This window comes from Diuraphis noxia, unplaced genomic scaffold, assembly GCF_037042655.1.
Source record: "Diuraphis noxia isolate RWA-SAM2 unplaced genomic scaffold, SU_Dnox_SAM2 contig0002, whole genome shotgun sequence".
Lineage (NCBI taxonomy): Eukaryota > Metazoa > Arthropoda > Insecta > Hemiptera > Aphididae > Diuraphis > Diuraphis noxia.
In genome coordinates, this window is record NW_028301712.1 from 76,978,055 (window position 1) to 77,003,915 (window position 25,861).

At 26.8% G+C, this 25,861-nt stretch overlaps 2 protein-coding genes across 8 annotated transcripts in view; one reads left to right on the forward strand and one right to left on the reverse strand.

Annotated features, from left to right (window-relative positions):
• The window catches only part of LOC107173881 (inactive ubiquitin carboxyl-terminal hydrolase MINDY-4B), an 80,981-nt gene extending 70,946 nt beyond the window's left edge, over window positions 1–10,035 (forward strand). For 4 of the 5 annotated variants that reach the window (XM_089220776.1, XM_089220777.1, XM_015524608.2 and 1 more), the window contains 2 exons: window positions 9,164–9,322; window positions 9,804–10,035. In XM_089220776.1, the coding sequence (XP_089076902.1) occupies window positions 9,164–9,322; window positions 9,804–9,855 (211 nt within the window). In that variant the 3' untranslated portion in view covers window positions 9,856–10,035. Of the gene's footprint in view, window positions 1–8,099; window positions 8,194–9,163; window positions 9,323–9,803 lie in introns of those variants that run through there. The other variant, XM_089220778.1, reaches the window with a different exon arrangement.
• Dh44 (corticotropin-releasing diuretic hormone 44) overlaps window positions 9,583–25,861 on the reverse strand; it is a 51,858-nt gene continuing 35,579 nt past the window's right edge. The window contains exons 2-4 of one of the 3 annotated variants that reach the window (XM_015524612.2): window positions 18,475–18,669; window positions 10,835–11,073; window positions 9,583–10,502 (exon numbers count right to left, since the gene is read on the reverse strand). In XM_015524612.2, coding sequence (XP_015380098.1) covers window positions 10,496–10,502; window positions 10,835–11,073; window positions 18,475–18,606 — 378 coding nt within the window. In that variant the 5' untranslated portion in view covers window positions 18,607–18,669 and the 3' untranslated portion in view covers window positions 9,583–10,495. Of the gene's footprint in view, window positions 10,503–10,797; window positions 11,074–18,474; window positions 18,670–18,776; window positions 19,159–25,861 lie in introns of those variants that run through there. The other 2 variants (XM_015524611.2, XM_015524610.2) reach the window with 2 other exon arrangements.

Below are 25,861 nucleotides of genomic sequence, written 5' to 3' on the forward strand. Positions count from 1 at the left end.
GAACAACTCATAAGGAACCTTGTATTAAATTTTCAAGTTTTTTTGGTCTTCCAACATTTTTTTACCGACACTTCTAAAAATAATTCTCAAAAAAAATGAAAATGAAACTGTATATAGATAACTCTAACATAAACATTTGGTGAAAATTTCAAGTATTTATAGTGATTAGTTTTTGAATTACAACCATATAAAAAAATCGATTTGGTCGAAAACTGGTTTTGCGTTAAAATTCCCGTTTTTCTGTCATTTTTTTTTTGTTGTTTTTTTTTATTTTTTTGAAAACTGTTGGAAAATGTTTACTTTTGACCTCTATAGTGCACCAAAGATATTCACTTTTACATTAGAAACCATCCCCAAAGTTTGAAATTGAAGGAAGCATTATTTCAACTAGTAAACAGACACACACAAAAAAAAAAACACACATCATGGTAAAATAGATATCATAAAATATGTTAAGCATTAAAATTTTTTTTTTCACCATTGAAATATTTTTTTACTTTAAACACCTTGATTATTTTCTCTTATGCAAAGACAATAGTTTAAGAGTTACGGAAGTATGGTCTTGAGCTCGGAGCACCATATTTGTACCATAATGTTAAGATTTGTTGATCAGTTAGAAGTTTAGAAACATATAATATTATTGCAAAACTTTTTTTTAAATTTTCCAATTCATTATTTATTAATTTAACCTGGGATCATCACATAAAAATCAAAAGATTAGCACTGAATCATCGTCTTCGTACCCTCAAACCCTTAATAAGCAATAACTCCACCACCATTAAAACCAAAATTCTGATTTACAAAACACTTCTCAAACACATTTAGACATACGGACTCCAACTTTGGGGAAACGCTAAAAAGTCTAACATACTGAAAATTCAAACATTTCAAAATATCGCTCTCCGAAAACTAATGAACGCACCACCCTACGTATCTAATCACATCCTTCATACTGACACCAAACTCAAAACAATTAACCATGAAGCCAAAATATATTATAAAAGATTCTACTCAAAACTAATTAACCACCCTAACGAACTCATAAAAAACTTATCTACTACTTCCATACCTGGTAATCCCCCTAGACGCCTAAAGTGTAAGTGGTGTCGTGACCTCTTAAGATAAGCTTAAAAGATAAAAATAAAAAAAATCCATAGAAAGTGCCATCGATGGGTGGCTTCTTTCATCAAATTTCCATGTCAATCTTTGTTACTCTCATCATATATGCTTATTGTGTCTAGTCGATACAGATTGTGTATTACGTTTAAAAAAAAAATTAAAAAAAATTATTTATTAATAAAATAAGGTTATCAACTAATTATTTAAAAGGTTTAATTTATCATAACACTAATAAATATTATAATTGACTGTAACATAAAAGTTATAGGTTAAAATTTATAAGAAATATTAAGAGTTACATAACAGAATGTTAAAATATATATATTTATTTTTATTTTTATAATATCGAGTACTCCATGAAATCTAGAGAACCCGGTGCTCATGTTTCTACTTATTTAGATTTTAAGCTAGGTAGAAAGTACTAGATATTTTATCCATGGTCTCAACCGGTATGTCGTGAAGTGTTGTGATGTCGATGTGTGTCACTAAAAACAATTTAATTACAATTCATTTGGATTGATGTTATTTATAATACTCGTTAGTAATAATAATTTAAATGTGTCGGCATTAATTTAGATTTATTATTGGTGCCATTGTGAACAAGAAAAATATTAAGAACCACTAGATTAGGTATTCACCTAGTAATAGTTTTCACAGCTTAGTGTAAAGTTAACTACAGTATGTAATGGACTAATTTATAGATCACCTATTAACATAAATCAATAACTGACAAATATCCTTATTGAAAATAAAATATACATATTTACATATTTATTAATGAAATTTTTATATGTAAATAATGATTTTTTGTTGATGTTACTTTTATCTTTTTATTTGAATTGATTTAAAACATTTAATATTTGATCAGGTACATCATTGCAGCTTTAATTATTTTAATTAAATGTATAAATCGTGTAAAATGTCTAAACATATATTATTTTTCTTTATTTGAAATAATCAATCTATACCTTATGGGCATAGTATAACCTTAGATATAAATACAAACAATATTATGAATTTTGAACTACAAAATAATTTGCAAATATTCATGGTTTTGACGAATTTTTGTCAATATTTGAAATTCAAATGTTAATAAAAATTTAATTTGAATTTCCGGTGGACATTTTTTTTGTGATAAAGATTGAAAAACTTGTAAGGAGCCTTGTATTAAATTTTCAAATCTTAGGTATAAAAGGAAAATTTTTTATGAATTTCTAGAATAAAATAATTTACGATGGTAAATTTCGTGATTTTTACGTATGTTGTCAAAATTAAAATTTGAATGCATGTAAAAAAAAAGATGTTGCTATAATTTCTTTTATTTTTCAACTGCTATTGCAAAACTATATTATGAGCCTTGTATTAAATTCTCATATCTTAGAATTAAAAAGAAAAACTTTTATGAATTTCGATCTAAGATGATTTGAACATTGCCGTAATTTTTATGTATTTAGTCAAAATTTGAACTGTAAATGCTTATAAAAAAAAATTTGTGACTATATATTTCTTTTATTTGTCAAATGCTATTGTAAAACTATTTTAGGAGCCTTGTATTAAATTTTCAAATCATAGGTATAAAAAGAAAAACTTTTTTGAATTTCGATCTAATAGATAATTTGAACATTGCCGTAATTTTTATGTATTTAGTCAAAATTTGAACTGTAAATGCTTATAAAAAAAATTTGTGACTATTTGATTCTTTTATTTGTCAAATGCTATTGTAAAACTATTTTAGGAGCCTTCTATTACATTTTCAAATCTTAGGTATAAAATGAAAATTTTTTATGAATTTCTAGGATAAAATAATTTAAGAATTTTTGTGATTTTTACGTATGTTGTCAAAATTAAAATTTGAATACATGTAAAAAAAAAAATTGTGACTATACATTTATTTTATTTTTCAACTGCTATTGTAAAAATATATTATGAGCCTTGTATTAAATTCTCAAATCTTAGAATTAAAAAGAAAAACTTTTATGAATTTCGATCTAAGATAATTTGAAAATTGCCGTAATTTTTACGTATTAAGTCAATATTTGAACTTCAAATACTAATAAAAAAAAATCGTGCCTATGTATTTTTATAATTTTTTAATCATTCTAATAATAACTTATGAGGAACTTTGTATTCAATTTTCAAGTATTTTGATAGGGCCATAAAAATTTTATCGACACTTCAAAAAAAAAATGTTCAGAAAAATTAAAAATTTCAGTGGTTTATAAATACCTCAAAAAAAGTCAAAATATTTTGAAAATTAAATCATGTAAAGAAAATGCCAATCTAAATAACTGATAAAATTTTTCAAGTATCTATGACATACTTTTTGAATAATAACAAATGTTTAAAATCGTTATCGTTACACTATTTCATAAAAATTTAAAATTCAAACGCACTTAAAATTTTTCCTATAATGATGCTTCGAGTTTTCTCTATAGCTACTTGAAGGAAAACTTATGGAAAACTTAGTTTTGTATTTTTAATCCTTAGTTATAAACGCAAAAATTTTTATGATTTTTCAACTTCAAAATTACTTGCAAATTTTCGCGTTTTCGACAGATTTCGTAAAATTTTGAACTGTAAACGCTTATTAAAAAAAATTGTGACTTATGATTTTTAATTTTTTTTAGCTACAATAAGAACAACTCATAAGGAACCTTGTATTAAATTTTCAAGTTTTTTTGGTCGTCCAATATTATTTTACTGACACTTCAAAAAAAAATTCTCAAAAAAGTTGAAAATTTCAGTGGTCTATAAATAACTCAAAAAAAGTCAAACATTTTTTAAAATTAAACTGTATATAGATAGCACTACCATAAACATTTGGTGAAAATTTCAAGTATTTACAGTGATTAGTTTTTGAATTACAACCATATAAAAATATCGATTTGGTCGAAAACTGGTTTTGCGTAAAAATTTCCGTTTTTCTGTCATTTTTTTTTTTGTTTTTCTCGATTTTTTGAAAACTGTTGGAAAATGTTTACTTTTGACCTCTATAATGCACCAAGGATATTCACTTTTACATTAGAAACCATCCCCAAAGTTTGAAATTGAAGGAAGCATTATTTCAACTTCGTTCAGAATCTAAAACACACATCATTGTAAAATCAATACATTCATCACTTCGTTCAGAATCTAAAAAAACTGGAATTTAGATTCTATCTGGAACACTTTTACCGTGAATAAAGTCTTTTCTTTTCAATATTCTATCATTTTAGATTTTGAGCGGAGCGATGAATGTATTGATTTTACAACGATGTGTTTTTTTTTGTGTGTGTCTGTCATCAGGGCAGTAAAAGTGCTTCGATTTTTGAGTTCAGTACCTCGTTCGATCAGAAAGTGAATCTAGTTGGTACTTTGGATGGTCAAAATAAAAAAAAATCTTCACACTTTTCTAAATAATCGAAAAAAACAAACTAAAAATTAAGGGAAAAACGGGAAATTTTACACATACTCATTTTTCGACAAAATCGATTTTGGTTTTTGATGTAATTTTAAAACAAATGACCATAGATACATGAAATTTTCACCGAATGTTTATATAAGTATATAAAAATTGTTGACTTAAGTTAAACTATTCATAGGCATTTGAAATTTTCGATCATTATTAGTTTTTTTTAAAATTAATATTGATAAACATTTATTTGTTAGGCAGGAAAGCTTGAAAATTTAATACAAGGCTCTTAATATATTGTTACAATATCAGTTGAAAAATAAAATAAATTCATAGTCACAATCTTTTTTTATAAGCATTCAAAGTTTGAATTTTTACAATATACGTAAAAATCACGAAAATTCACTAATTATTTTAAGCTAGAAATTCATAAAATATTGTCTTTTAAAATCTAAGATTTAAAAATTTAATACAAGATTCCTTACAAGTTTTTCAATCTTTATCACAAATAAAAAGTCCACCGGAAATTCAAATTAAATTTTTATGAGTATTTGAAATTTAAATTTTTACAACATTGGTTTTTCACTTTTAGCGATTTCTTTATTTTGGTGTAACTCTAAAAACAAATGACCGCAGATACTTGAAATTTTCACTGAATGTTTATATAGGCATTTTATATATTTGATTAAATTTTTAAAATATTTAGATTTGTTTTGAGCTGTTTACTGACATTTTAATATACTGATATTTTAATGAAAATTTAATACATGGCTCCTATCATATTTTTACAATAGCAATTGAAAAATAAAAGAAATTCGTAGTCACAATTTTTTTTACAAGCATTCAAAGTTTGAATTTTGACAACATATGTAAAAATCACGAAAATTCGCAAACTATTTCAAACTAGAAATTCATAAAAAATTTTCTTTTTAAATCTAAGATTTGAAAATTTTTAATAACTATAATATATCCTAGACAGACAAACCGTCTTCGCTGAGAATCGTTTTTCGTATACAATGATATAATATCATTGGATTCAAATTTAATTCTATCCATTACAGAAACCCACTTGTTACCTACTGTACAGCAGAGCGACATCCACGGCTTTTTATAAATTAATTTTAACAATTTTTTATTATTTTTTTATTAAAGCCATAAAATAAACTAAAAAATATCTTTAATTTACTTCTTTAAAATAAGGGTCATAATAATATACTCATAAGCTATATACAGACAATTGATAGAATTTTTCGCATTAAGTATAGAGTGGACCACACCCCGATTACTATTTATATGGTCACGGATGTACCTAAATACAATTTAATTGAAGGGTGGACGGCTGGTGAATTAATCACCTTAATCACTTATAAGTTATAATTGAATGTATAAATACATTTTTGTACTTTGATTTCAGACCAGATGTGCAAACAATTTCTTATCTAGTAAATAACCATATACATACCTAATTATTAAATGTAGAATTATGCGTCATAATACGTACATGAATATTATAATATTATACGTGATATAGACTCAACCAAAAATGTTAACATTCATATATATATATATTAACACTATGGTCTTTGAATCATATAAAGTTAATATTTTTAGAGACCATGTTAATAGATAATAATATATACAGACGAATAGACGATACAGAATCATGCATTGCCATGCAAATATAATATTTATTAATAACTAGTATATTAAATAATATCACGTAGTTAAAATGAACAAGCGATACAATTTTTTGGTTGAATTATAGGTTTTTAAATTATCATACGTATTTTATTGAAAAAGCATAAACGATTAAATGTTATGTTTGCGTAAGAACTGTAAAGTAATAAAATGTCTAAAATAATTAAAAACAAATACAAATTGCAGAATGAGAATGCCCTATAACTACTATAATACGTATAGGTTAGTAAATCTTATTAAATTGTCTTTAAAAGTCTTGTCTTTTTGAATTATTATTATTATTATTTTTGTCTAGTTTTAAGCTAATATAAAATTAAATTTTTTTTATCTTCATACTTCATAAATTCTTTATTTTTATTTAGGACCACACGCATTTTCAATTTCTTTATATTCTAAATAATATTTTTGTGGTTTATTATATGGTTTTCGATGCTCGATATTATTACGATTGTCGAAAGGGTAGCCCTTAAAAGGGCTGTTTTTTCCGATGTAGCCAGGAGGTCGTGAGACATTTGGTTGTCGGTTTGGTGCTGTTTCGTTTCGTGTAGACATTGTTAACTCGCGTTGTTAATTTTGAAATACACTACTTACAGGGGAGACCACTAGAAGGTACAGCACCACCTCCCCCTTTTTGTGGTAATTTAAATTTATAGAAACAAAATTTTGCACGAGTATTTGATTAATTATACGTATTTAAAGTTTTTTTTAGGAAAATTAGTTGCACGTGATACAGGGGTACACCACAAAATGTTGGTCTACTACTCAATTTATTATAACTTTGCGTTGCCATTCTTGTACAGTATTTTTGTTTACAGTAGCCAAAAAAGTACTAAATATCTGAAATTTTTTCCATTTATTTTATTTTATCGATCTATTTAGTTTAGGTTTACATGATACATTAAATTATAATTGCATTGTACATTATTATTATGCATTACGAAATTGTAACTTAATTTCTTCCACCCGGCACATTTTTCTTCATTAAAGTACTTTATATATAATAGGAATTGTCGTGTTCACTTAGACTTACTAATTTTGAGCATCCGGTACTCATGAATATGAAATATAACAAGTAACAACGTAAATCCATGCGATTGGCAGGACGATAATTGGCTATTATATAAAAAAAAAAATACAAATTTTATCACATTAATACTGGACAGATTGCGTCACAACTAAATTTATACTCTACTGTTCAGTTTTCTAAGTGTAGGAGTTCAATTGGTCGTATTATATTCTATAACTTTCTCATTAAAATGCAATAAATAATTGCGTAAACTATAGAAAAATCCGTTTTTAAGTTTATCAAGAATTGAGGACATAGGTACAAAATAAAATTCTTATTCCTTTATATTTTAGCTAACAAATATTAGGTACCTATAGATTAAGAAATGGTTAAGATGATGTGATACCCGCATGTGTATTCTCTGAATGTTCTTATTAAGAATTAAAAGAAAGTCTTTATATTGGTGTTAAAAATATTTAAAATTCTAAATTTTCATCGTCACTAGATTCAAATATAGGACAAGTTTCATTTGTAACTCATCAAAAATGATTTTATGTGTATTATTATATTGAATAGTAATTAAGACGATTAAAACGATCGATTTTTTATGGAAAAATATTATTATTATTATATATTGGATAGGCTTGCCGCACGATTATTTCTGGGTCTGAAATTTTTAGCCAATCCGTCGCTGTCCATATTAGGTACATTTTTTAGTGAAATAACGATAAAATATCATCAAATACTTACGAAACAGTATTCATTACCGTTTTTAGTAATCTAACTAGCCATTATTTATTTTATATTAAAATAATGTTTAACATTTATTCAACTTATGAGATGTTAAGTGGAGTCAAATTGAGAAATGATATTGGAATATTGCAGAGGTATTCAAACTGTGGGTCCCGGCTCCCAGGGGCGTCGCGAGAGTTTGCAAAGGGAACAGCGTCAAAGCACCGAAGATCAACATCATACTTAGGTCTCGTATAATATTATACAATAAAATAAATATTATTTGTAATTATTATGGAAATGAAAACGACACACCTTACGACGCGACCGTTTGATGTTTTATTTCTATAGGTAGTACTTAAGTCACTGTTATTATCACCCATACAACATATTGGCCATATTGTATCTGTGTGTTGTTTTAATTTTTTCATAATAATTTGGAAGCCGTCAAAATATTGTGAACACCCAAAGGAGTCGAGGGATGAAAAAGTTTTACCTCTGGAATATTTTGCTACTTATAGAATATGTAATACTAATACATATTATTTATGTTATGTGTGGCGTAAATTGTTAATATATTATTATATTATTATCTTAACGAACTTTTCACTATATCAATAGTTTTATTTTATTTTATATAATTTACATTAAAACCTTCTAGAACCCTATACTTGAGAGATTTTGCCCAGGAAGGCAAGGAATAAACCTATTATAAACACACCCACTAACTGAAGTTATTAATAAAATGTTATTGTGCCATTATGATTATTATAAAAATATTAACTACCCGAGAGTAAAAATGAAACTGGAAACTGGAAATCATTATATTATATATTTATGTGTACCATGTAAATATATACAATACAACACACAACAATAAATCAATTGAGTTATACTGCAGCGTACCTATATATTCGGAACGAGGAAGAAATAATAATAAATACCTGGTAGTCGATATACTGTATAGTGTTTACATGTATTCATAACTTTTTCGAATATTATTATGACTGTTTATTACTTTAAAATTCTCAGTTTTCGTATGCTTACTTTTTTTTTGTACAGCCAATAACAGTGTAAGTTTAGCGAGTATAATAATATAGCAGACGTTGTTATACAAATACTTTACACTTGGTTCCAGTCGTACCTATTGATTTTGTCGAAATTATTATTCTTAATATTATTAGTTATTACGTATTATTATTACGTAATTTTTACAGATTCCCGTTGACTCATTATTCGTGTAGTGGTAGTGAAAACCACGCGATGGTGGACACGCGATCGCACCAGGGCGAACAGACACGGATGATGAAGGCCACCGACGATATTAACAACACCACGTCGCTTCTACTTCTGGTCGAGTGTCTTATACACACAAAGTGAATATTTTATTTTTCTTAGTCATAACACAAACACATTAAACCAATATTATCTATTTATTATCTACTATGTCTCTATACCAATCAACACGTTCTGATGATAGAGGTGGTTCACACGTCCCAAGGGTGATGATGGGAGGAGAGAGGTTGGAAAAATTATACATATACATAACACAGCATATTATAACATAATATAATATATATATACGTTTATCCGTTGATAATGGTTAGATTTAAAAGTAATAATTTCAAGTACGATATATTTCACACAATTATACTTTATTATACAGTACAGAAATTTTTATTTATATAATAAATGTTGTGTAATTTGATGGGCATTATTTACACATTTACATAAGCCAATTGAAGGGGTACCTAACTTATGACACTCTCCCCTACCGTACAACCACCACTGCTGATGGTGATTTGTAATTTTATTATAATATTTTATAATATTTTGTTTTGTTTCTCTTTTCTCCAGGTGGGAAGGAGCTTCGGTGCAGTGGACGGGCGTTACGAATGCGGTGAATTAATAAAGCATAACAATATAGTTACATTATTATATAGCGAAAGTAAACCTACAATTATTCATTATTCAACTACAATTTGCGTGATTACTGAAATACCGATAATTCAACTGCAAATAGACTATAGTATATGTATATTCCATATAAATGTTGTATACCTATATAATATATTAATAATTAATAAAATATTTTGTGTGTTCAATTATAAAAGAAAAAACTTAATACGATACATCCTGTAGTATAATAATATATTTTTATTAAAAAATAACAGGTATTAAATCACTTTATGATGCTCTAATTAATTAAAAAAAAAAAAATACAAAGAAACTAAATTTAAATATAGAATACTGAAAGTTGTTTTTGGGAACAAGTAGGTTGTATAATAATATTATGGTGAATAATGTCTATGGATTGAGTTTTTCCAATGTCTAATATAATATACGACATAATATATTTATACTAGGTATATATTTTTTTTTATATACTGGAAATACATATAATATATAAATTGAAAACAAAATAACAATAATTTTGCTGTCTACAATATTACGTAAAGTCAACAAATAAAATTTATTATATTGCATTTTAAACAAAATATTCATAATTAATGACGCTGTTAAACCGTTGAAATCCAAATGGTTTCCATTTAAAACCTGTAAAATAAAATTTAACTATTAAGCATGAGAATTTCTAAATCCAGAGCTATGAAATAAATTGCATATTTTTAATGTTTATTAAGAAAACCAAAAAGAGTACAGAAAAGAAAAGATGATCCCATTAGACCCACGAATTTAGAAATTCATATTTTTACAGATATTTTTAAAATTTCTATAAGACAAAGTCATACTTAAAAATTGATCTAAATTAATTAAATATCATAATGAAAAACCTAGTAGCATACTTTAATAAGTCTGTTTCAAGAAAAAAAAAATTAAAATAATAACTCGATATATCGATTTATCATTATACACGAAATACATTGTACCTCCGTGGTACTTGGATGAAAGGAAACAGTGACCGCTTTCCTAAGTTCTTCAGTATCTGATGGTTTTGCGACAGCACTTTCTGATTCTCATCCACGTGTCGCCGCGCCACCTCATACATTAATTTTTGCCGGAGCACGTCCAGCGAGTTGACGATGGACAAACTAGGACGACTTCTTGGTGACTCGCCTTGCATTGCACCGTTCCTCTTTTCGATGGTAGCCATGTCAAAAAAGTTTTTCTATAAAAAAACAAAATCAAAACTAAAAATATTTACGTGTTATTTTATCGTTTAATTTCAATCACTTCTTATTATTAAATAAGTAATGTAGTGCAAAAATAAAATTATATATTTGTTCCGCCAATATGTTTTATATAATTTATTGGATTACGAAACTTCTATATTGTATTTTATATTAAACTGTCACCGTCGTATACAAAATACAGGCAAAATAAAATAAACATAGATGTGCGTCAATGGAACCTTTTTTTTTATATTCGTTTGGATTAAGGTAAATCTTTACTATGTTTATTGTTTTTATCGAAACCCCATCGTAAGGTTAAGTTATCTCAGCCAGACAATGTCTGAAAAATAACACTTTTCCTGGTACAAAAATCTTTGAGATGATAATGAAATCAAATTTTTAACGGAATAACGAGTCTGGAAAAAATGTTGATCGATACTATTGTACAAATACTTTTAATGATCACAGAATGATGTTTTTTAATTTTTATCAAATCCTTTGAACGTTCATGTAGAGATTTAAAAAAAAATTTATTTTGATTAAATAAATAATAAACATTTTTTACATAGGTAACTAATTATAAAAACATGAACATCTTGTACGCAATATCGGCATCGATAATGTAAAACTGTGCAAGTATACAAGACGGGACTGTAGCTACGGGTAGGCGCAAAGGAGGGGGCGTTGCCCTCCGGCCTCCCTATGACCAAACGTTGCCCCCTCTAAAAATATTAGAAAGGCTCTTAGGTAGGTATATATTTTACTGCTTATATCATTAATAATAATGCCCCCTAAAAATTGTTTGCTCCTCCTGACAATTTGGTCTAGCTGCGGGCTTGGATACAAGATGACTGAATCACGTAGAATCAGCGGTTGATAAGGTATGCAAAATTAACAATAGTTCGTTTTAAATATGAGTTATAACTGAATGTATTATTCATCTATTAACAATGTATTTATACTTTCGATTTATGATATAAGTGATATAACTTTGGAAATTTGAATAATAATAAAATATAATAATAATTTATAATAATATAAAATACTAGCTGGTTATGCATGGCGTTAATCAATAACAACCTTATATAAACAAACAAAAAATAATCGTTTTTCCTAAGCCAACAAAGTATTATAGTGTAGAAATTCGTTTTGAAATGTAAAATTTTATAATTTGGCCTCTAGATGCACATTATCGGATGTAACCTTATAGGGTTACATAATATGTACCAAATTTCAGAACCATTAATAGACTTGACTGTGGATCTTTTCAAGGGTTCCCACATGGTGGGTGGGAGGGGCCATAGCCGCTCCGTTTTTTTGCCAATGTTTGTTTACTACAGTATATTTTTAAATGTTTCGTAAAATTTTAATAAAATTAAAATAGATCGATAATTGATTAATCATTAAGAGATTAGTGATACAATTGTTATGTGTGATAACGTGTTATTGTGAGCGTGGTCTAAAGCATTATAGTCATCTAAAATTCTAAAGTCTGATTGACATTTGACAGTTATCAATTTAATTTATATTAGATTCTGAACGAAGTAAGCCTAACTTAATAACCTAGGATAACCTAACCTAACCTAACGAAGTGAAATTCATAATAGTTTTTCTTTTTAAATCTAAGATTAGAAAATTTTTAATAATCTATAATATATCCTATAGACAGATAAAACGTCTCCGTTCAGAATCGTTTTTCGTATACAATGATACCTATCATTTTATTATTACTTCTTTTGAATTAACACTTCCATCTACTACATATGTAGCGTTGAAAAGTCTTTTAAGTTTGTATTACAATTTAATTTAATATATTGTTTTGTTTTTACTACCTACTTTTATTATTAATTATGTTTTATATTTGCCTTAAACTAGCTCGCTTAAACGACTTAAAATATGACTTCGTGGCTTGGCATTACGAGTAATGAATATTTACAAAACTTATTTGCAAGCTCAAAAATCAAACATAATAGATGAAATAATCAAATTATTTGTCATGGAGCCTAGGCGCATGCAATTTTTATTTAATGACCAATAATCTTAAAATTTTTATAAAATTAGATAGTTAATATAAAATATAAATAATGATTTATAAGATTTTTTTTCAGTGCTTTTGATGTCTCACATAATATTTTAATGAAAATATACAGTTAATCATATTATTATGGTGTCATCAGTTTGTTTACTAAGTTTGTAATGAAACTATAAAATAGTATACCTACTTAATAAGTTATAAATATATGTGTAATATACACCTTCCCCCTCCCGGGGAAAATTTCTGTGGGCGCCATTGGATCTTTTACACACACTCCCACTCACATATTAGCATATGTAGATGTAATATGATATAATTTAATATTTAATGCGTTTTACATAAGATCACCTATTATTTTATATATATTATAAAATAATAATTAAAATAATAACTATATTAATAAAACAATCGAAAATTAAATAGTTTTTTTTCTGTTAAAATGTTTCCCTTATTATATCATATTATATCTGTATGTTACGCTAATTGTGAGTGAGTAAGTGTGTAAGATACCCACAGCCAAGTCTATAACATCAACAATGGTTCTGAAATTTGGAACATAATGTGTAATCCTACACGGTTTCATTCAAAAATGTGCACCTCGAGGTAAAATTATAAAATTGTACATATAATACAAAATATTATATATATTGTAAAAATAATTTCTATCTGTCTAGTGTCTACTATATATTATGTTCTTTATTATTACAATGCATTCTAACTGCTATCTAATGTATATTTTTTTAAACAATTAATAAAGTAAATTTAATTATTATATATATAAACAATAAAGAATATGAAAGGAAAAAACGAAATAGTACCTATTTACCAGCGTGAAAAAGATCCAATATTTCACTTTTTTTTTTTTACATGCAACACTTCAAACTTCAAATACTATAATAATACGCGTATTGCCAAGTTTAGGAGTTCATAGTTTCAACGGACGATAATTTAAAGATTAATATTCAGTCCAATGTGCACGAGTTACGTGTATATAGAAAGGTACTACTGTACTAGTTTAAACACGTCATTGAACACGGGCCAAAATCATTTTAACCCCCCGAGTTTTAAAGTGCTTTAAAATTAATATTTTTAGTTTAGTTTTCGAGAGCATAACATAAAATATTACACCATCTAGTCCCGCTCGCTTGTAAATCACTAAAATAAAATTAGAGTTTCATTTTGAACATTTGAACTATATATACTATATATTAATATTAATATTGAATGTATATATAGTTATGATGGCGTAGCGTATACAATATTTTATCTCGACCGCGAATATACCTACGTATTAAATTAAAAAAGGGATTCATTGTGTGCGTCATAGTATACCAAGTTTTCCGAATGAAAATATGTTTTACTAAATGACAAAAAAAAAAAAATACAAACATTGTACATACCTACCTAACGAATTCCAATGAGCCGACAACTTGTCGTCCGGTGGTTATAATTTGTATAGCAGCGACGTACATCGCGTGTCGTACCCAAGTCAAAAAGATATTGTCACCTCGTGTTTATATTGCCATTGTTCGACACGTTTGAACAAAATGTTTTTATACATATCTATACTCATGCACACACACACACACACACATACACAATATGACTTCGCACTATATTATATAGTGTTTTGTCGATTTTCTGTTTTTATTTTTTTGTTCCGGGACTTTATACTTTATACAATACTTAGATAAAAGTATAATATGCAGTCTATGGATATATATATATATAATTTTCAGTTATACTACAACTGTGTGCTATAACTACACAACATCTACCATATACTTTACACCGCCGAAACGAAGTTTCCAAAACCATTCTTCTCCGAAAGCAATTATTACAGTTCTCGCGTTACTCTCTCATATATTTAAGACGCTCGCGCACACCAGTTTTACGGCGGTCTCGCTCGAATTGCCGACGTAAACTACCGAGGACATCCGTCTTAATTCCACGGTCGCAGTTCCGGTGAACAGCGGCAAAAGTCACTGTTTATATCCCGAGAGCCCAACAACGCCGCTGCAGTGTAGTAGTATTTTGTAATGGGTGTAATGTACATACTTACTGTTTATTATTCGAGGCAGATCATTATTGGATAGTGTGAGTGTGTGTGTCTAATATATATATAATGACTTTTAGTACACGCAATAATCGTATTCTGAGATATAATAATAAATTGTAGGTACGCTGGAAAAATGCGCAATCACGCTTGGTCTGACCGTAAAAGTTGTATAACTTAACCTAACCCGATTACTTTATATTTAAATTAATATATTATTATAAAATAATATTAAAGTCTGACGGGTACCTAAATTATGACAATATAATAATTTATATAATAAATTTGGGTCAGGTTAGGTAAACGATTTAACGTACGGCGAACGAAACAATAATGACGATGATATTGTGATAACCATGCTTTTTGGAAAGGTCGTAAAAACATTTTAATATTTTACCACTGTTTATCCACAGGTTTTCTTTTATGAAAATTCCCCCAAGCAAACCCAGGTTAAGTGAAGCAATAGCTTTAGAACCTAAAAATTTGACATTTTTTAAGTGTTTCAGATTTCATCATATATTTTTTATTATATAGCAGCAATATAAAGTGTTGATTTACGCGCATTAAATCCAAAGTCTAATAAAACAATTTCCCATAATTATTCTTTCCGCTTGTATAAAAATTTCACACAAAGGACTATTACCTATTATCGGTTTAATTTATAGATCAATAAAAATCTATTTTTAAACACATTTATAACTGATTTCCTATACCTGTTATCATGCCATCATATAGTAGAACGTCGCGTGTTGTATGACGTATGTCAATATAAACCTTAGATCATATACTATATTTCTATATAGTATAATATGATCTAAGATATAAACACGGTTAGGTATATACAAAACAATTCATCCACAATAATGACACTGATATTTGAAAAAAGTGTTTTGCTAATAATATTAATGCCAATGAAATAATAAATGATTAAAAAAAGGTTTAATCTGTATTTGCTCAGCAGACACAGTTAAAATTAATACAGATCAAATACATCGTAATATATTCACCAAAAAAATTATATGATAAAACATCTATTAATATTAATGTTATTTTGGACTTAATTTTGTTTAAATTAATAAACAAAAAAAAAAAATGTATATGTATATATATAAACTCATAAACAAAGAGCAAGTAGTGATTGATTATCATGTATAATACAAATATAAATTAAGTTATGATTTAGGAGCAGTTTTACGATGATTCACAAATCATGATCAACGATAAGAAAGCATCTCTACGTATGGCTCAACTATATTATGTTATCACGGACAGTTTAAACGGAAGTTATTGAATTCAGCTGTTCGACCGTGTCAACGTTAATTAATTTAAGTGATGGTAAAAACCAATAGAATTAGTTGAATAAAGAGCCCCGGATAGTTTTAATTAAAAAAGCATAGCATATATACAAATCGATTTGTAGTTATCTGGCCGTCTGGCTTTACAGTTTACAGCTTAGATTGACAATGAGTTTTATTTTGATTGTACCTACAACATACCAACCTACGATTTTTTGATTTTTATCAAATCACTGAAAAAATTGTATTTGAAACCAAATCCAAATAAAATATTGTTGTGTATTCAAAAAGAAAATCATAAACGTAATTATATTAATATAATAATAATGGTCCGTTGTAGAAAATGTACTTACGAACGTTTGAAAACTGTGTTTTATTCTTAAGTAGTTAAGTTTTCATATATAATTTAAAGTTCGAAGTTCGAACAATAATTATTTTTATTTTTATTATAAATAAAGCGTAGATTCTAAATTGTAGTTATCTTTATAACAATATATTAACCCTGTGCATAATTTAAAAAAAACATATTACAATTTAATATATTATACACGTACCTACATATTATATTTATGCTTAATAAATTTTATTGTAGCTAAGTTAATTTGTTTTACTTCCTTTGTATTGTCGTAAAATGAATATGTTTTTAAGAGTTACCTACATAAATGGATGGACCTCAGAGCATAAAAGTTTTTATGTACATTAATTTCATTTATCTACATGCTACGCGTTAATTTACTATTCTTTTAAAGATGTCTACACAAATAAATTATTTATTAACTAGCGATTAACCATAAAAAGATAAGAAATATTTAGGAAAGTTAAAGAACGTGAATTACCTATCATTCGAATTTATTACAATATAATTTTAATAAAAGTAGGCACCACATAGATTAAGTTTAGTACTTCTATAATAAAATAATTAACTATGGATTTTTTTTTTTTGATTTTTAAAAACAATTTACATACCTATGACATTTGTTATCTTACACATTATTTTTTTTCAACGATTAACATGCTGTTGGTTGATAATTAAATACTATAAGTAGGTATATACCTCCCATATATAGGTACTTATTGAACTATGTGAGCATGTATTTTTAATTTAAAAATAATTATCTGAAGTTATGTATATTCTAGTGAACTTTATCTACAATTCAAGACGCGTCTCCATTGTTTTAAAAATATGTTCACTTTTATTAATTCCGATGAAATACGAAGTGCAAATATTGATAACAATTAAAGATGAAAATCAGAATTAACTCCAAAATGTATCTCAAATAAACTCGACTACTTATGTGTTTCTTCGATAAACCCTTCATTGTCACTTAGAGGCAAACTTTGTTTCTTTGAGGATACATTGAATTCAGTAAAGTAATAAGTAGAAAATTGTCATTCTTTTCATACACCTAATATGACCAGGCTTAGGAAACTTATATGTTGAAACCACATAAAACTTAGCGAATGAGGCGAGTGTACCCATTTCGAAGTGTTGTTTTTAAGTCGGATAACTTTTCTCTTTGGATTACCGTCGAGTGTATACTTCTCAATAGATTTTGTCAGTTTTACCCACTACGCAATAAATAAAATAAAAGCAATATCTCTATAGATTATTCTCGGGGAAAAACTATATTGGTGGTTGATCTACACCTAAATTATTTCAAAATATATCAATATTTAACAGATATTTATCATCTAAAACAGTTAAAATAAATCATCTGAAACTCAACGACGGATTTACAAAGATTATGTATACCTACTCATGTTAAAAATAATTGAGCGTTAAAACACAGTTGAAAACCAACTCGCTTAGGACAATAATATTTTATACTGTTCTGGATTCCTATGGGATTTCAATTTGGTATCTATACATACAATATTATTATTTAATATGCATATACTGAGAATCATGTGTTTTTAACGATTGCTACTGATGTCGGCAGTTTGGAAGATTCGCAGAAATATACTATCATTTAAAACAACTACACGTTATGAATTACGAAAGTGGACTTACGTCGAGAAGCTCCAAGTCCTGAATTCTAGGTTCATAGTAACGGGTGTTTTGAACCACTGGTTCGTAGATAACAGCACTGTCACAGCACCACGTGACCACCACCAAAATCCAGGCGATCGTCAAAATCCTCATTGTGATGTTTTTACGAATTTCGGCGGCGGCAGCACTGAGCCACTGACAACGGTTTCTGCAAAGCTAATCAAAATATTCGTCTTACAGTGAAACACATAATATTATTTGTGTAATAATTTATAGAGCTACTATGTTGACTCGCGAACTGAATATAGGTAATAGTAAATTACAATTTCGAGATTTTCCGCTGTCTTTTCTGTACGGGCTCTGCGATTTATATTGTATTGTTACGTTGATGGGTAGTTAAAGTGCGTGTTATTTAAAATTTTTTTTTTTTTTTGTGAATAATTGTTATCTCGGACGCCCAGTTTTTCACGAAACCCCGGGCGACGCTATTTAATTTCCAACACTAATAACATGATTGTTACACCGTCGGAGGACAAGTAGTCCGCTACAATGACCAATGGTCTCATGATCGTTTGATGAAACCGCACACGGGTTAATTAATACAACGGTTTATATACTTAAAACAAACAACAATATTATTAATTCGGAATTCAAAAAACGCGAACTAGTTGAGACGACGACCACCGACCACCACACGACTAGAGTGAATGATTCGTTAGTTGTTACATGATCTGTATTAATATTATTATGTATTATAGATATATAAAATTGCCCGACCTTTGTGTTAACTCCCACAACCTTAATTTAGACATTATTATCGGAAAATGGCCTATTATATTTGTATACCTATCTAATCGTTACCATGAACATTACAAATTACAAATCTACCTACTATAAAGACAGATTGTGATAATATAATATACTCTATTATGCACAAAAATGAGCTAATGGACAATGACCCATATTTAAATAGACCTATTAAATTTAACGTAAAAAATAATGTATGAATATACCTAGTGGTAAACAAGTATTGAAAGATTTACCAATGTATCAATGTAATATTATTATTATCGCCTTTGGGATTTTGACTATTTCGTATTAAATATTTCAATCAAAATAATGCGCACATATATAAATATTGTGAATGTGTGTTACTATTTAATTTTATTGACAATAAATGTATTTAAAATAATTACTATACTTTACTATTGACGTTATTATTTGAAACACATATAATATTAAATAAATATTTTAAATGTCTACAAACTATAATCAGAATACCTAAAATGGTTGCATAAAATTGTTATTTTACGATTGAATATCCAATTTTTAAATAATTTGAATTCAATGCCCTCATGAAAATAAATCCAGGATATTTTTCAATATTTTAGAGTCACCATTAGAAAAACTTATGAAGTATTTAGTATATAAAAGTCAAGCCCTAGATATAATTTAAACATTTTATACCTTTTTAACTATAATTCATTATTATAAATGAGATTTTGAGGATTTTTTTTTTTGAAATTATGATTTAAATTATTTTTAAATAAAATTATTAAAAATTATAATTTTATGTCTATAAAATATAAATATGAAAATATGAAAAATTATTTTGAAAATGCATCATACTAGCAAGGAAAAAAAATTTAAAAACTAATATGTGTTCTTGTATAGTTGAAATTTTTTAGGTATTTTCGATTACAATAAATTTTATTAAAAATAAGCGTTGCGTAAATAATCCCATTTTCCAGATGTTTTTTATTAGTTTTCCCAATAATTTAAAAAATACCGGAAACTATTTTTTCTTTTGAACTCTCTAAATACCAAATAAAAAACTCTAATATTTTAATCAAAACAATTAATAAAGTTAAACATTTAACTACTTATCTACTCAAAAACCTTACGACACACTAATATTACACAAAATACATTGACACATCACTGTAAAACCAACTAATTGGTTAAATAATCAAAACACAAACACATTAGTTGGAGCGATTATTATAGTATATCAAAAATTCAAAACAATTATTTTTAAATAAAGTAATATTTATTTGGAATTCTTAATTTATTGATTTAATGCCATTGACCAGGTTAATTATATGTGATTTTTTTTTTAAATTTCTTGGACTATTTTGAAAACTGGCTGAGAAAGTGAGAATTGAACGGTTTAGGTAATAAACCTACCTCTTAAACTGACTTTGACAGTAAACACGGTGATTAATCGTACTACCTCACTTCTTGCCTACGTATATAACTAGTGGAAATAATTGAAAGTTTATTATTAACGATACAAAGCAAAGAGAAAATTCGAATTGTCGAATTATCGATAATGCGTTTAGTTTCTATAGTTAAACTTAGAACAGAGAGAATAAGATTTTATTGAAGAAATTTAGAGCATATTATATTATCTAATAAAGACACAAGTAAAAAAAAAAAATATTTAACTGGTATTTGACACAAATATAAGCTGTCAACATAAAAACAATGTTCGATGAATAACTAAGACTTACAATCATTATTGTATTCAATAACGTTTAGTAATGATATCATGATGGTCAAAGTCATTGGACAACATTTAAAAAAAAAATTGTGTATAGTACGTACCCATATTTACATATTAAACACATTGATGTAAAACCACGTCACAATAATGAACAAAAGTTGAAACATATTAGGTATTGCGTATCTTTGTACCTTCATGTGTACAAAGTTTTCACGTAATGCCATTGTAGGAATTGTAGGAATTCCGTCGGAACTCGGAATATCAAATAACTGCTTAAAATGTTTCTTTTTGTTTTGATGTACCTACACTGAACTAGTTCGCGTACAATGTTCACGGTATGAAAATAATTCACACTACAATAAAGTATTCAAATGTTCAAAGATTGTAAAAGACAATTTTAAGAATGTGCAGGCATTTATTTTAACCGTTTTCTTTTCGTATACAGGGTGATTCTTTTATCAAACAACACTCATTATTTCAAAAACTATTGACTTTTTTCAAATTTTTTTTTTTTCAAAATTTTAGAACCATCTTGTTCTAGAACTATATATTTTTTTAAATATATTCACCCTTATATTTATCAGGTTAACCATTATCAACTTTTGATTTTCAAATGACAACCTATACTTAAAATTTCATAAACTAAAAAGGCTATTTTTTCAATGAATTTTCACGTTTAAATTTTCATTTTTCGTTAATCCGTTTACAAGATATAGCCTCCCAAAGTTGGGCGGTTTTGGGTGGTGTTTGTGTGTTATAGGTGTATGTTAGGTGGTATTTACACACAAACACCATATAAGTGTTGTTTGATAAAAGAATCACCCTGTATAGTTATGTTGATATTTAAAATAAGTTCTTTCAAAAAAAAAAAGAAACTCATATGTATCATTCACAAATATCCGTTACAGAAATGAACGAATCATTATAAGCACCTTAATTGAATTTAACATTTGAAAAGTTTCATTGCATTCTGTTAAGTTATTTTTGACATGTATGCAAAGCATTTTCATCTAAAAAAATATCTTATTGAATATTTATATTCCTGCGTGTCGTACAAACAATAATGATGTAAATTGTTAATATTATTTCATGGATTTCATTTTAAATAAAATTTAAAAATATTAATTCTATATTTATATATTATATTTTGTAAAAATGTAACATAGAAAACTATTTCAAATCATTTCACGATCATTTGAAAAATGACGAATACCATTCATTAACAAATATAGTAAGTATAATATTAATAGTTCAATGATTGAACTAATTTCTTTGAAATGCATATTTAAAAAGAAATTATCTGCAATATTGCGGGCATAATAGTGAAACTGTGTGAGTTATTTTTTCTAATTTAAATTGTATATATTTATATGTTTAAAACATAATACTGTGCAATTTTTTTTTTTTAATAGCTTTTTAACTACTGTGCAGTTATTTGTTATACTTGTTAAAACAATTTAAGTGGTCAATGCTCAGACAATATCCTATTAAAATGTAGACATAATCTAAGCCCCACATATAACCGACTATCACGTATTTTTATAATCGTTATGGCATACAAAGATTTTAAATCCTATTTTTATGAACATGTTTTTATTTTAATCAGGTTAGTAGACGATTTCAGGACTATATAACGTTATGTGTAGTTAATATGGGACCTAAATACACACAGTAAGTAGGTACTAATAATAGCTCATGTTTGTCTATATAATTTGAAGCTAAGGTATGAAATTAAGTTTGAACAACTAGTTTTCTTTAAAATCACAATTAACTCAAAATTCAAAATTGTACATGATGATTATTTAATAAATACTGAAAATGTCAATGTTTTTACGCAATTTTAAATTTTTAGAATACATATTTTGATCAATTAGATCAACATTGGTATTATAATGTTATGTTTGTCTTTTTTTGTTCGTCATAACCTTTTTGATCAGTAAAAATGCGTTGGCTTTGATAAATTAATTAGATTTCTAGAAGAAAATCGGATCTAGATGGTGCTCTAACTTTTAAAGAGATAATATTCGCTAATCTTAAACAGAAATATTTATAAAACACTAGATTTCGAAGAAAATGATTTTGTTATTTGTTGTAATCTATGATTGTAGTTTATTTGAATTAATTTTCACCAAATATTTATGTAATATATTTCTAAACATTGTAAAAATGTAAAAATGCTTTTGCAGATTTTTAAATACTCTTAGAAATTTGACATTTTCTTTCTTTTAGTTATATTAGATTATTTTTCTTTAAATATTTATATGTTCAGTCAACAAGCTTGAAAATTTAAAAGTTTTCTCATAAGTAGTTTTTTATTTTTTTGGAATGAAAAAATTTTTAGCATAAATTCACAATTGTTGGATCATCCTGTAATTTAATTATTTAAGTGTTTTATCTTCAATTTTATTTAATCAGCAGTATTAACCAGTTTATTTAAGTATAAAATTAATTTTTTGAATATTATTTGTAGATTATTTTAAAACTTGTAATTTAAATTACTTAAAAAAACATATCTTTAATCAACAATTTAAAATATGCACTGCAGCAGTGTAAACAATACAGAATTTTTTTAAATTATATTTAAACATATTTAATAATGGATATAATTATTATTTAAATAGTTTATAAATTGCATTTTAATTATATATATCTAAATATTTTTTTTTTTTATTATTATTATTAAGAATAAGCCCTTGGCGACATCGGCCATTGGGAACAATGCAATTACATTATTTACATCTATAATTTTATACCTAAATATTAATATACCCATAAATAAACCAATTGAGATCAGTGTGTGAAATGGAAATTTAAGGTCCTTTATCATCATTCAATGCGACAACTTTTATGGTAAAAGTTTGTTAAAACTCGTTCAATAATATACAATAAAAATACATATACGCTTATCTGCAAATTATTATCAATTGTTAGACTAATTGACATTAGTATTCGAAAAAAGTCTTATCATATAATATATTCAAAAAGTGCATAAATAATTTTAAACAGTCGGTAATAGTTTTTACAGCTTATAGTTTGTTAATATTATATTCTGAGAATATCTATGATACATTAAAGAGGTAGTTACTAACAATTTCCTTACAATTCTGATAAAAAATCTTTTAAATAAAAAAATAATAATAGCTCACTTCAATAAAGTATTCCACATGTCAAAAATAAAATATATTAAGCTATATTCTGCATATTCAAATGTGTTTTCAAAAATATTTAGTCATGATATAAAGGTATTTACTATAAATACAAAGGCTTGAACCGAGATATAACATTACAAAATACCATGGTAAAAATAACTATTTTAATTTGGAACAGTATTTATATTAATTAAAAATGTTTAATTTAGTATAATTTATCCTGAATGTCGCTTCAATTTCATCAACATAGCTCGTTGAAATAACTCCGTACAAGTATCAACATTATTAATCTTGAATGACTAGTTTGTTATTGTGCCTGAGATAAACTTTAGAGACATATTTGCATAAATCGTTCAAATCTTGTCTTATATAATATTATGTTAGTCAAATTATAGCACATTATATTAAATTACAATAAATAACATCACATCATGTTATTTTTTCAAATCATTGTATATGCCGCGAAGGTATCCGATTCATTTCTTTTATTTCAAATAAATTATCGATTTAATTATAGCAATATAATACCTAAATCAAGCGTCCACTCATTATTACTACAATAATATATTTAGAAAGGGGTTCGTTGGATTTGGGTAGCTAAACATAATTTAATTATTTATTCACAAGTATCTGGAGCACTATGTGAATGCGATATGCTCCAAGAAAAGCATAATAATTTATAGATATTATTATTATTATATATAATATGATACAACGCGCGTAATGCGTATCAACAATAAAACTTATAAGTGAGTGATGTGACGGTTAATATTTGTTTGTCAGAAAAAAAAATGTATATAAATATATTTTTTTCAATAATCAAGCGTGGGTAGGTACCGTATTATATGTGTTCGAACTTAAGAGTTGGGTTGGAAAAAAAATGGGCACACATTGTGGAAATATATAATGTATAAGTACCTAATAGAAAGAAAGACGAACTGTGCTGACAAATACCGTTCAAAAATTATTATTGTCATGTCTGTCAACACTACACGTGTGATATATTCGTTGGAAATCGGAAAGGAGAAAAAATACAAAAAAGTGGGTGACCGATTTACCACGAATGGCGATTGTTGCTCTCAATGAAAAGAACGAATTAATGTTTTGCTCAGTCGGTGGAATTATGGCACACAATATATTACATATATTACTATAATATTGTATGACATGTGGTCTACATATCGCGAAGGGGTTGGACTCCGGTATTATTCAGACATCATGTGGTGTTGGCACCGTGATTTGTCAAAAAAAAACCCCCGTTGACGATTTTTTATTTTTATTTTCATCATATATATTATAATGTATATTTGTGAATAACACGTTTTACACGCGGCGTACATGGTAAAAAAAACTGCTGTGAATAAAATATAAACCGATAACCCAGTGTTTACCATTTTTTATTTAAATCTCATTACAAATATATATAGTTGGTAACGTGTTTTAAATTAATCTATACCCGAAATTATTATTCTCCTAACGGGAATTAATTTAAACCATATTATATGCGCAGATCTCTTTTACAGAGTATGCAAAAGACTGCCACTAGCCGTGCCCTGAAAGTTGTTTCAACATGTAAAATTCTGATAATATATATACCTACACAATACACAAATATTGAAATGCCTAACTGTTTAATTAAAAAAATATTGTAACAAATACTATGAAAAAATAAAAAAATATGTATTTCTCAAATACTTGATATAGTTGATAATTAATAATTGGTTTTTTCAGTTTGCTAATAGCACACGCGCTG